This window comes from Lycorma delicatula, chromosome 1 (assembly GCF_047948215.1).
Source record: "Lycorma delicatula isolate Av1 chromosome 1, ASM4794821v1, whole genome shotgun sequence".
NCBI classification, from domain to species: Eukaryota; Metazoa; Arthropoda; class Insecta; order Hemiptera; family Fulgoridae; genus Lycorma; species Lycorma delicatula.
This window is the reverse complement of record NC_134455.1, coordinates 324,434,255-324,449,231: the sequence shown is the minus strand read 5'-3', so window position 1 is coordinate 324,449,231 and position 14,977 is coordinate 324,434,255. Positions and strand designations below refer to the sequence as shown.

The following is a 14,977-nucleotide window of genomic DNA, read 5'->3' as shown; positions in this document are numbered from 1 at the left end:
AGATGTATCAATATAACAAGTTGAAGCCAGCTTACCAAGAGTTCTAAAGTAATATAATTTAACGGCTACCTATTTTTGAAATTGCATGTATTATACCGGGTGTCCAAAAAAGATCTCTGTGTTTTTAAATTAAATTTACTTTATTATATTTAGAAATATACAAATTTATGTATTTTATTACATGAATGTCAGAGGTAATTTTACCTGTTAATTTAACTCAGTACGAGCACTGTTTACAGCCCTGTATATATCAAACTGATAATCCACCTTGTTCCACACTCTGATGAGAAAATTCACTTCCACAGCCGGTGTTATTTTTTGGCTGGAGTTTTTCTTATTGTATGATATCTTTTATATAGCATCAAAAGAAGAAATACATTGGTGTCAAATTGCGACTTTGGAGTTAGAGCTTCTCTGCCTATCCAGCTTTCTGATAACCTGTTATTGAGTACTGTCTGCACCACTTCAGCATGATGGGGTGGGCTCCATCTTGTTGGAAATTGGGCTTTACATATTTTCAATCTGTGGAAACACTAAGTCCTTTAACATGTCCAAGTATTCTATGCTCACAATAGTCTGCTTGTGAAAAATAATGGCTCAAAATCTTGATTATGATTATACCGTAAGATATTCACTTTAAAACAGTTCTGGACACATTCCACCAATTTGTGTGAATTATCTGAGATCCATACTTAACAATTATGGTGATTCAAATCTCCATGATCATGAAGTGTTGCTTCATCATAAAATAAAGTGCATTGTAGGTAGTTTTCATTAGCAGAAATAAAGTCTAACATGGTTGTTTTTTGCGGCTTATTGTTAGCTTTAATTTCATGGAGTAACTGAAATTTATAAGCATGAAGTTTTAGTTGTTTGTGAGCAGCATCATGGATAATGTTTTTAGGAATGTTTACCTGATGACAAACTAAATATTTTGGACTTCCCTGGAAAGACAGTTGAATTCTTTCCGTGTTCTGCACTTGTTTTAATCTTTCTTGGTAAATGTCCTTTTGGATAAATCCATTTAAGTGATCCAAGGCTGTTTGCTTGACCAATTCAGAAAAAATTGAAATTTACCCACTCGTCTCCTACATGTTTCAGGACTTAAAACTATTTTTTGTTTAAGCAGTTTATCTGTGGAGGCCGTTTTTGTTACAGTGCGCACATATATTTTTGTGATTGTAAGGGTTTACAGAAAAAATCATAACTAAAAAAACTATTGTTCCTGGAAGGATGAAACAAATAGCAATTTAATCATATTTTCTCAAGGTAAAAGACTGGCCTAGTGGTTTATTTACCTACCTCTCTTTATTCTATGAAAAAATTACCAATAGAATTGAACATGAAAAACTGTGAAAATTCAATTTCGGTAATTTTTTTCAAGAGGCAGGGGTGGCATACACAGTTTCAATTAATTTTTTATGTGTAGGTATATGTTAGCAGTTTTACCATAAATAATATTAATGGTGATATACTTACCCCTAAATATTTATGAATTTTTGAAAACTAATTTTTTTTTTTAAATTCATTTTTAGGCTTCAAATAACTCTGATGGGGCTGGTGATAAAAATCTCAAATTTGCACAACTTGCAGTATTTTGTAGATGTTTATGGCAAGTAAAAACGTTTCTCGTGTATTGTACCAATAAAGAATTTATAACCTCTCAAAAATCATGAAAAACCTGTTAAAAGTGATACCATTTTGACTCTCTAAATAAGTGGCCCAAGGTGGTTTCTTGTCTTTCTTTGCACTTTACATTTTTTTTTTTATATTTAGCCCCTATGTTGTTGAAGTTGACATTTTTAAAGTACTTTTTTTAAATTATTAATGATAGGTCATAATTTAATGATAACTTAACCAGTACCAGTAACTTAATACAATATTGATTCAAAAATGCTTGTAAACTTACCCAAACTGAGATTTCAATGAGTAGCCTACATCAAGAATTCATTTTTATTTTTATGTTGGTTTATTTTTGTAAACACAATCGAAGTAAAAATAAATTACACCAAAATTTTAATTTTTCTTGAATAAAATAGCCATTTTTTGTAGCAATGAAAGTTTATTATTTAGTGTGGTTAACCAACAGCTGTGATATCTCTTCTGATAATTCTCTTGAAATGCTGTGAGAATGACCAATCACTGTAGTTAGTTCAAGTGATGTCAACTTTCTCAGGGCTTTGTAGATCGGTACCCATAATTTGTCTTGTTGAGACTTTTGAAATGCTGTACATGGTCCAGCTGGTTAGAAAAAATGAATCTGCATATCGTCATTCTCAAGGCTAATATCTACCATTTCTCCTATCCACCACTGATAGTCATAGACACAAGCAATAGAGTTTTTTCCTTAAGTGAAAGTGGTACAATACTTCAACACAGGGTGGTCTTCATAGTCCTTGGAGTCTGAAGTAAAGTAACATCTTACAATGCCTTCTGACACAGTAACATACTTGTAGTAGCTTCTAGTACCAACAACTGTTTCACAGCAGTCAAAATGGTTTTTTAGAGTTTCTGAAATCTTAGCTGCTTCATCTGATTTAATCAAAAAATACCTGAAGTTTTCAGCTTGTGATTACAAAATGAATACATTTCATCAGTGTTTAGTATCCGACTGTTTAATTGCCTTTGCCACCTCTCGTTTTGTTAATCCTCCCACACCATCAAACACATTTTTCCCATGAGATTATCCAAAGAAGTGCCATTCAGCTTCAAGATCGAAGTATTTTTTGTGACTGCTCAAATTAGCAAATTTTTTTATTTTTATACTGACTTGAAGCATCATCAGTAAAATACAGGGTATGATCAAAAAGTAGGACTGAATTAATTAAAAATTTTTTATTGAACTAATCGGTACAAATCCTTATAGTCCTCGAAACAGCACCCTTGTGCTTCGACACAACGCGTATAACGCGATTCCCACTGCTCGATTTCCGAACTCGTTTCCGGATCCCCTTCAGAGATGCCATCACGGCCTCTTGGACGTCATCTACGGAGCTGTATTGGTTTCCCTTGAGGTCCCGCTTGAGCCGAGGAAGAAGTCCGATGGTGCCAGATCTGGACTGTAGGGGGGGGTGAGGCAATGTGGCAACCCTGTGCTTGGCCAGAAACAACCTCAGCAGCAGCGCCGTGTGACACGGCGTGTTGTCATGGTGAAGCTTTCAAGAATCGGCAATGTCTGGAGGACACGTTTGCACAACCTGTTAAGCACGTTCATATAAGAACTGACGTTCACAGTCTGTCCAGGGGGTACGAATTCCCTGTGAACCACACCACGATGGTAAAAAAAGCAGATAAGCATGGATTTGACCCTTGACTTGCTCATTCTGGCTTTCTTCGGATGCGGGGACTTGTTGGTGTGCCCACGTGGCTCATGGCAGCATCCCCATAGGCGTCCTTAATCATTCCGAGGGTCTCCGTCGCGGTTTTCCCGAGTTTGATGCAGAATTTGATGGCGTAGCGCTGCTCGAGATTTTTGTCCATCTCGGATCACAACGACACTTCTTAACAGAGGTTCACAGAAATCAACGTGCTTACTCTCTCCACTTGCCCACAGGTGACTGGAAAAAATATCGGTCTCTTCAGAAGGCTCCCCACTACCACATTCATGTGATCCGACCCCCCTCCACCACTCTGTTCACACTATAGAAATTCAGTCCTACTACTGTTTGATCCTACCTTGTAGATAAGTTTTTTAATGTTTTGATTGAACTTCCTTGATATGGTCTGTTGAAAGTTTTGATAGCAACATGTTGCTGGTACTGTGCTTCAAGTGATCACTTGAAACACAGGCACTTTTGTGTTGTAATACATCATTTTTCTTTAAATAGAACACAAAAGGGTGTGGCCTGGCTGTATATTCATGGCTCCGTGGCTCACATATTCATGTGAAGAAAATTGAGCTGGATTTTCTCACATAACTCAAAAACGATTAGCCATGGAATTTTAATGTTTGGACTGCTCTAACATCTCGTTGTGCACCTCCCTTTTTTATTGTAATCAACTAAACCAAAAGTGTCCAAAAAACCCTTTTCTTAACCATAGTAATAAGCCCTCATTGAGAGCTTTTCAATGATATATCATAAGTGATACTTATTTTCATTGGTTCCAGAGTTATTGCCAAATAAAATTTTTATTAATGAAATATTTGATCTTAGAGGAAGGCATATCGGTTCAAATCAAACCTCATCTCTTTTTTCTAACTTTTTTTTTATTTAAATATATTGATTTATTAATAATTAACCTCTAATTATAAAAACAAAGTTCATGATGAATAATAATTCAATAACAGAAAAAATATGAAAAAATATCAGAAATTCCTAATGGAATAAAATTTTATGTACTTTTCATGTTAAAAAAATGTGTAAATATAATTTAATAAGCATACAAGGAAGTCTTGTGTTGTCCACATCAGATTTTTTAATTTTTCAAATAACTTATTTATTTTAAGTTTTAATGCTGATTGGCTTTGATCCATGCTTAATTTTTTTGATTTTGTTGTAGGTGATAACACCCAAAATACTAAAAGCAACATCCAATTGTTCAATATTGTGATGTGGGGCAATGTATTGCTCTTGGTCTTTGAATTCATGTAGTTCTTTGTTCTGCTGAGAAAAAATATTTTTGAAACAGTTAACACAAAGAGACTTTCCAGGAACTAAATTTATATGTGAAAAAATGTGTTCATTAAGAGCTTGCTGTAATGTTATTTGTCTTAAGTTTTTCATGACTGTGTTTTTATGAGTTTTCAAAGGGTCACAACAGAACTGTCATACAGGTGACTGAATTTTGACAAAAACCTTTTTTCATGATATCTACAAACACTAGTGACATCTGAATTAACACATAAAAAAATAAGTTGTTGGTTTTTATCATTAAATTCACAAATTTTAATGAGTTCTTTTGGCACTGTACCATATATTGTTTTATGGCATTCTTCATTCACATAAATTCCTGTGGAACATTGTTTTATGTAAAATTACTTGAGAATAATAGAAAAATTTAATTGATTTTAAAATTTGCAAACACTTCCAAAAACAGGATGAAATTTGAGACACTCTGTAAAGATGTAAATCGGTCACTGACTAGTGTCAGACTGACCAGTCTATAACTGCAAAGCTAAATGATGCAACAAGCATAAATGAATTTTCCTGACAACTGGAAATGACTTCAAGCGCCTGTCATCACATGAACACTGCAGTTGAATGGTTCAAACAAGTCTATTTCAATTATAGTAATAAAGATAAAATTATTAAAGTGCCAAGAAGACAAGAAATCTCCTTGGAGCACTTATTTAGTGAGTCAAAATTGTATCACTTTTAACATGTTTTTCATGATTTTTGAGCGGTTATAACTTTTTTATTAGTACAATACATAAGAAACTTTTTTTATTTGCCATAAACATCTACAAAAGCAATGCAAATTGTACAAATTTGAGATTTTTATCACCAGCTTCATCAGAGAAGCCAAAATTTGAATTTAAAAAAAAAATTAGTTTTCTAAAATTCATAAAAATTTAGGGGTAAGTATATCACCATTTATATTATTTATGATAAAACTACTAATATATACCTACATATAAAAAAATAATTCAAACTGTGTATGCCATCCCTGCCTCTTAAAGAAAATTACCAAAAGTGAAATTTCACTGTTTTTCATGTTCAATCTTATTGGTAATTTTCTTATAGAAAGAAGAGAGGTAGGTAAATAAACCACTAGGCCAGTCTTTTACTTTGAGAAAATATGATTAAATTGCTATTTGTTTCATCCTTCCAGGAATAATAGTTTTTTTAGTTCTGATTTTGTCTGTAAACCCTTACAATCACAAAAAATATATGTGTGCACTGTAACAAAAATGGCCTCCACAGGTAAACTGCTTAAATAAATAAAAAATTTGTTTTAAGTTCCTGAGACATGTTGTGGAAGCAAGTGGGTAAGTTTCAATTTTTTTTTTTTAATTTGTCAAAATGAATTGACCCTTTTAAAATGCTTTCAGTTTCCAAAAACTGTTCACACCACTTACTCAAACTTTTGTACTAAAAATTTCTATGATAGATTAGCATATAATTATTTTATAAGACAGCCACCAGTTTTGTTTCTGTAATCCAGTACAAAAAGTGTGCTTTCTCATATGACGACACCGTGGTACTGAAGCTCAAGCTCGTAAAAACTTAGCTTGTGCATCAGTCTGGCACAGCTGCTATCTTGACAAAAAAATGTGTTAACTAAAACTTAATTATTGTTACTTCAAGAAAGTACTGAAAAATAATAACTCTATTTGTTCTTGAAACACCCAAAGTTTTCTGTTTTGAACACCCATTATAAAAATAATGCATTTTTGAACAGATACGTTGTCACCAAAATCTGAAATGGAAAATTTAGTGCCCATCTGCTGCATCATCTTGTGTTTGATAACTTCAGGTATTGGAAAATTCATAAAAACCAAAAAGGGTTAACAATACCGGAGCAGTGAAAAGGTTACGTTAAGAATTTCAATTATGGTCTGAATTTTGTGAATTGATTTAACAAAAATTCAAAGGAATAGGTTTTAAGTCTGTTTAAATAAGTATAGGATGCACTACAACACTACAAAAGAAGTTAATCAATCATCCAATAAATGTGAAAGATTTCTGAAAATATGGGGGAAAAGTTGAAAGAAATTCATGAAATTATTGATTTCTAAAAACATGTTAGAGTATTTTAGGATTTAACATTTCTGATTAATTTTTGAATAAGGTTTTGCCCTGAATTGAGCCGATGCATAATTACATTACAAGTCATGTCATTTGTTGTATAATTTATGTTTGTTCAAGTTGAGATAACTTGCATATTAAATCTTCTACATATTTTAAAAAACTAATAGATTCATATCATGTAGTTAAAGATATTCAAACATGAGTTTATGTAGAAAAAATGTTATATGCTAGGTCATAAGATGTTCTCCTTTTTGGGAGATAAGATATTTATTATTTTATAAAATGTTATTTTTTGAAGTGTTCATTTGTTCTCAATTAATTTTCATTTTAGCCATATTTGTTTTATAAAAATGAAATTGAAGTGTGTTGTGATTAGTATTCAGAGTGTAGTTTTCTTTGAGTGAGAGTTGATATGATTATTTCCCTCCCAGCCTAAACTGAAGTTCATAATGTCTATTTTCTATATTTTGCCTCTATTTTCTATATTTCATCTTTCTTATGAAAGAAAATATATTTCTTTTAATTCAGTAGATTTATTGCCTTTTCATTTATATCAGTTATTAATACAAGTAAGTACTGAAGTGGTGACAGCTAATAAACCATTTAATGTCTGTTTACATTGTCAGTCAAAAATTTTAAAACTTTGTTCCTTAAAACATGTATTCTTTTCAATATAATAGAATTTTAGTAAATTTATTAAGATGGAATTAGTGTTAGCATACTTAATATTTCTAGTTATATGGACATAGGGAAAAATATTCATAAAGCATGACACTGTATTTGTCTGTCACATCTTTACCCATTCGATATTTATTGAGAAGTTAAAAATATTAAGCAGCTATTATATTTATAGTTATTATATGTTATGTAACCTAATATATAGGTCAATACATATTACATAAGTTGGAGTAATAAGATGGAATTTTTAACTATATACTGACTTTAGATGTACTGTAATTTTAATATAAAATTTACAAAATAATTTCACTTTCGTTATAAACCTTAGTCTGCAGGATTGTGATGATTGATTCATGATATCGTGAATCTTTTAAAATGCAAATAACAGTTTAATGTCAGTTATATATTCGTAAAATATTTCTGGGGAAAAAACAGTGGATTAAAAGACCACATGTCTTGAAATTAGATGGCCACTGCTTTCATTGTTACAGACTCATCAGGGCTACATTAACAAAATCAAGTCTTGTGAGTAGTGCTGTATCTTGTCCTGTACAGCAAAATAAATCAAGTGTTTGTGGTGCCTAACACATCATAATTGTACAGGTAACTTACTAATTAAGTAATTTGTTTGATGCTGTACATTTTTTGTCTAATTCTGAATTTGTTAAACATTATTTTAAGTTGAAATGTAAATTGAATTATAATGAATGTCCTTCAACTACATGGTTTTGCATTCATTAGTTTTCTTAATATCTTCTAGAAAAAAACGTGTATATAAAATGTTTTAATAAACTTATCCTTATCCATAGAATTTCTTTAACATTATTTTATTTGCTGGTAATGTAAAATATGTGTATCAAGGGGAAATTGTGAAATCAAAAATTGTTAGTATTCTGTCATTCATAGATCTAACTGTTTATTTTTTTTCTTGAATCAACACAGTTTGTATTTAATTAATGCTTATCCTAAATTATCATTCTTATGTTTCTATATTATTTTTTGCATTTTTGGATAAATGAAGAACTACGTAGTATAATTTTTTTTTGTTACTTTAGAAATAAAATTAATTTTTGCTGATGTTTAAATCAAAAGTGAAAGTATAGATAAATCTGTTAACTAATAAAAGATAAATCACAAAAAGTATATAACAAATGCAGAAAAAAACTGGATGGAAAAAATTTACATCTGTGAGAGTTAGAACTCTTTACATTAATGTGAGTTTGCAGCTTTTATAGTTTTGTGAAATATAATTAGATAAGTTTTCTTACATTTAAGAACTCTTTTGATTTGCAATAAATATTGACATTTTTATAAGAATACAAAAAAAATAATTTTTTCCACTTTTTAGAATGTGGGTTTTCCTTAACTTACATAAAGCAAAATTTAAATAAATATTTAGTCAACATCTGTTTTGATTATTAATTTATCTCTTATATAATTATTATATCATATGATTGTTAATTGTGGGAGAGAATTAAATGACAGCATTTACGTGGCTGAAAAAGTTTCTAAAAAAAGTATAGTTCAAATTTAAAAGTATATAAGGTATTGAAATTTTTTTATATAAAAATGTATAAAACACATTTCTTATTTTTGAAATAAGTACAAAATATATATATATTTTAAATCTCAGAACTTGAATATTTTTCATTTACCTGAATTTGAAAAGAGTTCCAGGTGTAATCAGTGTTAGGAATTCCAAATGGATGACATTTTCTTTGGTGGTGAAATTATTCTGGTTTTCACCCCTCACATCGATAGTACCCCTTATGTAATTAACTATAACTTAAGGAAAGTTCCACCTTGTCAGATTATATTTTTCTGATTATATTCTTATAATTTCTTGTAGTAAATCATTCATGGCATGCATTTAAATACTATAATTTTTTATTTTTTTAGTAGTGCCCATCTGTAGCAGTTTCAAGTAATGTTTTAGTTGAATATGCAGCTCCCATATAGTTCTTTTTTTCTTTGTTTTAATTTTGAGCTTAGTTTAATAAATTACATTTTTATCTTTGCTAATCTATTAATATTGTCTATATTAATCTTAAAACTTTAGAAACAAAATGTGGAAAATTTGACTTGATAAAAAAATTTATATGACTTCATCTAAAAAAGGTATTGCAAGGATTAAAGGGTTTAAAAAAAATTATTGTAATGAAAGTGAATTAGTTTCAAGAAGAATAGGGATTGTTTCAGTATTGCAAGTATAGTACATAAATAACACTTTCACAACTATGCTGTTAATTACTACATAAATTCTTCATGCTAAAATGTTTTTGTTGCTTTTTTTGCATTTTCTAACCAAATGACTATTTATAATTAATTATGTACATGTATAAGGAAAAATCAAAAAGTAAAGGGAAATTACTATTCTGCTATAAATCACAGCTTCATTTCAAAATTAATTTTTTTAGAAATATTTCATTGCTAGGTAGTGTTGTATTTAGAAGTCAATTTAAAATGAATGCTTCTTTGTGTGATAGTACCATATAAGAAACGCAATCAGTAACATCTTTTCTCAATTCAGAAGAGGTGAAACCAGCTGAGATTATTCGTAGAACGCAACACCAATACAAATAGCTGTTTAAGTAGAAGCAAAATCTAACAATGGCTTGATTACTTTAAAAAAGATGGATTTCTCTCTGTTAGGAACAATGGAAAGATAACCTTCTGCTTTAAAGAATAATGACAATATTGAAGCGCTTAAACAAATAATTGAAAATAATCTCTGAATTAAAGTTTATGAAGTGTCAAGTGAACTGAGTACAAGCTATGTTTCAGCATTTTCATTCGTCCACAATTCTATCTACTTAGAAAATCTTATGCTCACTGGTTTCCTCATCAACTGACAGACAGACATTTTCAAAGAGCATCATTTGAAAATTTCCCAGAAGCTTTTGAAATGTTATGAGGATGAAGTGGATAATAACCGCTTGGCTGGACAAGGGTCCATCACTTTAAGACTAAGTGACTTCATTTAAAATGGAAATATCATACAGTGTTTCATGCAGTGTACATGTGCATATATAGATATATATACATTACAATATATATAAAAACAAAGCAACTTCTGCAGCAGGAGCACAAATATGGCAAGCTCAGTTCTGCAGAGTAAATGTGATCGTAAAATTTGATGTGTATGACAACTCGCAAGGTGCAGATCCATATTTTCTTGGTTACAATAATTTTTTTCACACAAATTGGAATACTTATGGGAAGCAAAAAAGTAAATAAAAATGTTAAAAAACCATTTCGTCTATTGCACTTAAAAAATGAAATATTAGTTTGTTTTACTACATAATTGTAATTTTAAATTAATAATAGTATAATAGTTTACATGAATATTTAAAAATAACATCATTATACTATTGTTATTGTTATATTGTTATTGTCATGTTACTATTGTTGTTATTGTTATTGTCATTATACTATTGCGACTTGAACAGAATTAGACGTAACAATCTGCAATTTAGAAATACATTATTAACTATGCAGAACAGACATCTATATTACATTTTTCATTAAATTTTCACACCTAAATATATAAGTACATACATACAGCATATACAGCAGCTACATTGAACAGAATTTTAAATATCTACATAACATTATTGCAATAAAGTAATGTAGAAAATTATATTTTTTCACATCTACATAGTACAACAAATATCATATTCAAGTAAATAAATACAGTATGGAATAATAAAAATATTCAAAAACGTTAACTAAAGGTAATTTTATAGATAGATCCAGAGCATTATAAATCAGTTTACTCTTTTTCCAGATTGTCTTTGTCAGGGCCATTCTTTTCCTCAGAAAAAACTGTAGGATCACTGTTTTCTACATTTGCTTTTGTAGTCGTTTTCATTTATTTTTTCTTTAACATTCTTTGATTCACATTGTTTACGAGGCAATTCAGAATAAAACTGATTCTAATAAGGAAGCACACAATGCATTAGATTTTGTAGATTCTTCCATTTTATATGTCACTGGGATTGGAATTGGAATAAGTTCATTTTAAAGAGTTTTAGTGCAATCTTCTTTGTCTTCTGCATAGTTGCTGATTAAAAGGCAATGCCTTTCTCAAGAGAACATTGTGAGAGGGCTTCTCTTTTGTAATTAATGCATTTGATTTTCGTTCTCTGTATATTCATTTCATTGACTTTATTCTTCACAATATTGCTGAAATTGATATAAATTCCTTTTACTTTATCTTTTTCACAGTAAATCTTTTACCGTCTTAACTATTCTTAATCCATAACTTGGCACAAAATAATACTCAATTTGATTTTATTTTTTAACTCTAATTCAACCAGTCTTCATTTCACATGTTACATGAATAACTGGTTCAGAAAACTTTTCATTGATCATGTACCAAGAGTAGTCTGGTACTTGAAGAGAAATGTGAAGTTTTATTATATTTCAATGTTAATTTTGCTTAACACATAAATTGCTTAATGCAGCAGGTGGGGTTATCCTTTTATCCTCTTCCTCCTAAAATTTTTTATTTATTATTTTTTGTACAGAACAGTTGGAAAAAGTACATAATTCACTTGGCCCACTTTTCTTTTGATAGCGAAATCATTTATTTCATTACTATGATGAACCATGTGCTCAGTCTGCCTTTCCTTTAACAAAATAAATTTGACAGTTTAAGAAATTAATTTAAAAAAATATATCAGATCTCAGGTACTACTAAACCTATTACTTGTTTTATTCTTCCTCTAATAGATTTTAACTCATCTGGTTTCAAGAAATGTCTTCAGTTTAGAACAAACTAATTTGATACTCAGGTCTAGTTGTCCTCCGACTAGTTGTTTCCATTTAGTCTGGAACAATAGGTAATATTTTTGCTGGTCTCTATGGCAGCATCTCGGCCTTTCATCCAGAGATCCTAGGTTCAAATCCTAGTCAGGCATGGCATTTTCACTTGCTACAAAATTGCCTTTTATCTCATCCTCAGAAGCCTCGAAAAAACAAAAAATACGTAATGTTTAATCTTGTAAGCAAGTTATTTTATTATTGACTGTGTACACAGTTATTTAAGGAGATGCACCACTTCTGTTTTGACAATGTATCATCACTGTATATAATAATTTATTTTTCTGAGAAAAAAAGAATGACTCATAAGACCAGTGAAGAGAACATTCCCAAACACCTTTGAAAAACATTTTTAAAGATGTGTCAAAAAACCTTTTGGCACAAATTTAAACAAAGTTGTAAAATGGAATATTAGTATATTATTAAAATGATCAGATTTGTAACTAGTTCCAACTTAATAAATAACATTCTCGCAGCAAGCCCAAACCATGGATAGACTTTCTACCAGAAGTAGTAATGGAACCACTGATAGGAACTTTTTAATCAGTTTGCCTGCAATAAAAAAAAGGTTATAGATACTTTTATAATGTTAATCAATATGTAGTCAATCAGTGTTTTAGTTTAGTCAGTTAAATTGTATAGAGAAGTAATAATACATACTTAATATAATTAATAATCACATTACTTTTCTTATAATTTGAGTTAGAAGCTGACTGGTATTAATAGTGTTATGTATCTGATTCTGCTTTTGTTTTTAATTTTGTTATTATGATTGCTGAGATGCATTTATTTATGAGGCCTGTTTGAAAAGTCCATGCAAAATATGGGAGTTTGCACCACCATGTCAAGGGAATTTTCAGTTAGTAGCATCTTTTGGAAGAGTGCACATAAAGTTTCAATCTGATCAGTTGATTTTCTGTGTTTGGCATCTGTTTAATTGAGAAAGTAGAGTGATCTCTAAAAATGTAAGAAGTTTCACATGTTTAAACATTACTTTATGAAGGACAAATCACCTCGGTAGACTAACGAAAAACTTGATAAATATTATGGTAAATCTCATCTTTGATTAAAACAGTTAATTAGTGGTTTCAAAATTTTCAAAGTGGTATATGAGAACAAATGATGCCAGACATTCTGGATGCGCTGTTGAAGTCACTGCTCCAGAAATGATAAATTTCATGATACGGTGTTGGATGATAGAAGAGTGAAGATGTGAAATTGCTAGTGCTGTGGGGACTAGAACATGAATAAGCTATTTGCAAGATGGGTGCTGCAATTGCTTACAGTTGACCAAAAATAAGATCATGTAAAGTATTTTATGAGCAGTTTGCTGTTGTTTCAGCAAAATCCACAGGATTTTAAGAGTCGTTTCATTACTGCAGATCAAACATGGATAGCACTACTACATTCCTTAGACTAAGAAACAATCCAAACTATGGGTTGCCAGCAGGGAGTCAGCACTAAAGAAGACGAAGGCTGTTCCTTTGGCTAGGAAGATTATGGAAACTCTTTTGATTGACAGGGATAATCCTCATCGACTATTTAGAAAAAGGTTCCAACAATTACAGACAAATGCTGTGCATCATTATTGGACCATTTGAAATTCTAACTTCCAAGAAAAACATGCACGATTGACCCACAAAAAAGACTTTTTCTATCACAATAATGCACCTGCATACTCTTCTCCAGTTGCAAAATTGATAGAGTTACGGTTTAAACTTGTTCTGCATGGTCCCTATTCTCCAAATTTGGTTCCTTCAGACTATATTATTTGTTTACCAACATGAAACCAAACATAAGTCCTTTATGTTAACTTTTTTCTTTTTTAGTCTGGTAAGTTGCTGATATTCAGATAGCAGCTATACTTAGAATACCTCTGTTAAAACGTGTATCAAAATTAATTCATATTAAATATGGCACTTTTATCTGATACAAAACTTTTTACAGCGTACCATACCTTGACTGATTCCAGTTATTAAAAAACCTAACATGATAGTGTTATTTCATTTTTAAACAAGTAAACTATGTAATTTATCTTAACAGCACAGCTTAATTGAAATAAAATTTTGTTTTTAAAAAAAATATTTCTATGGCTCTCAAGAAGGAGATTTTAATCAAACAAGGAGGTGATAGCAGGAATTAATTTCTATTTTGCATAGTTGCAACAGTACTATTATTTGGAAGGGATCAACAAACTGGAGTAACGTTGGATGAAATGTATAAGCTTAAAAAGGGACTATGTTGAAAAAATTAAGTGGTTTTTGTTTAATCTGTACAGTAGAATTGAGAGGAAAGTGGAAGAAGTGTTACGAGAAGACCAATTTGGTTTCAGGAAAAGTATAGGGACAAGGGAAGCAATTTTAGCACTCACATTAATAATAGAAGGAAGATTAAAGAAAAAGAAACCAACATACTTGGCATTTATAGGCCTAGAAAAGGCATTCGATAACGTAGACTGGAATAAAATATTCAGCATTTTAAAAATATTAGGGTACAAATACAGAGATAGAACATTTGCTAACATTTACAGGAACCAAACAGCAACAGCAATAATTGAAGAAGATAAGAAAGAAGCCGTAATAAAAAAGGGAGTCTGACAAGGATGTTCCCTATCTCCATTACTTTTTAATCATTACGTAGAACTAGCAGTTAATGATGTTAAAGAACAGTTTAGATCCAGAGTAACAGTACAAGGTGTAAAGATAAACATATTGCGAGTTTACATTTTAGACAAATCTTTATGTTAACTTTTTCCTTTTTTAGACTTGTAAGTTGCTGATATC

General features: G+C 30.5%; 1 protein-coding gene across 2 annotated transcripts in view; it reads left to right on the top strand.

The window, feature by feature from the left end:
- Window positions 1-14,977, top strand: part of LOC142334209 (tubulin polyglutamylase ttll-4-like) — a 153,513-nt gene that overhangs the window by 126,059 nt on the left and 12,477 nt on the right. Inside the window, exon 19 of one of the 2 annotated variants that reach the window (XM_075382044.1) lies at window positions 7,862-7,973. The exons of the other annotated variant lie outside the window; for it this stretch is intronic. Coding sequence (XP_075238159.1) covers window positions 7,862-7,955 — 94 coding nt within the window. The 3' untranslated portion in view covers window positions 7,956-7,973. The remainder of the gene's footprint in view (window positions 1-7,861; window positions 7,974-14,977) is intronic. 2 annotated transcript variants of the gene reach the window in all.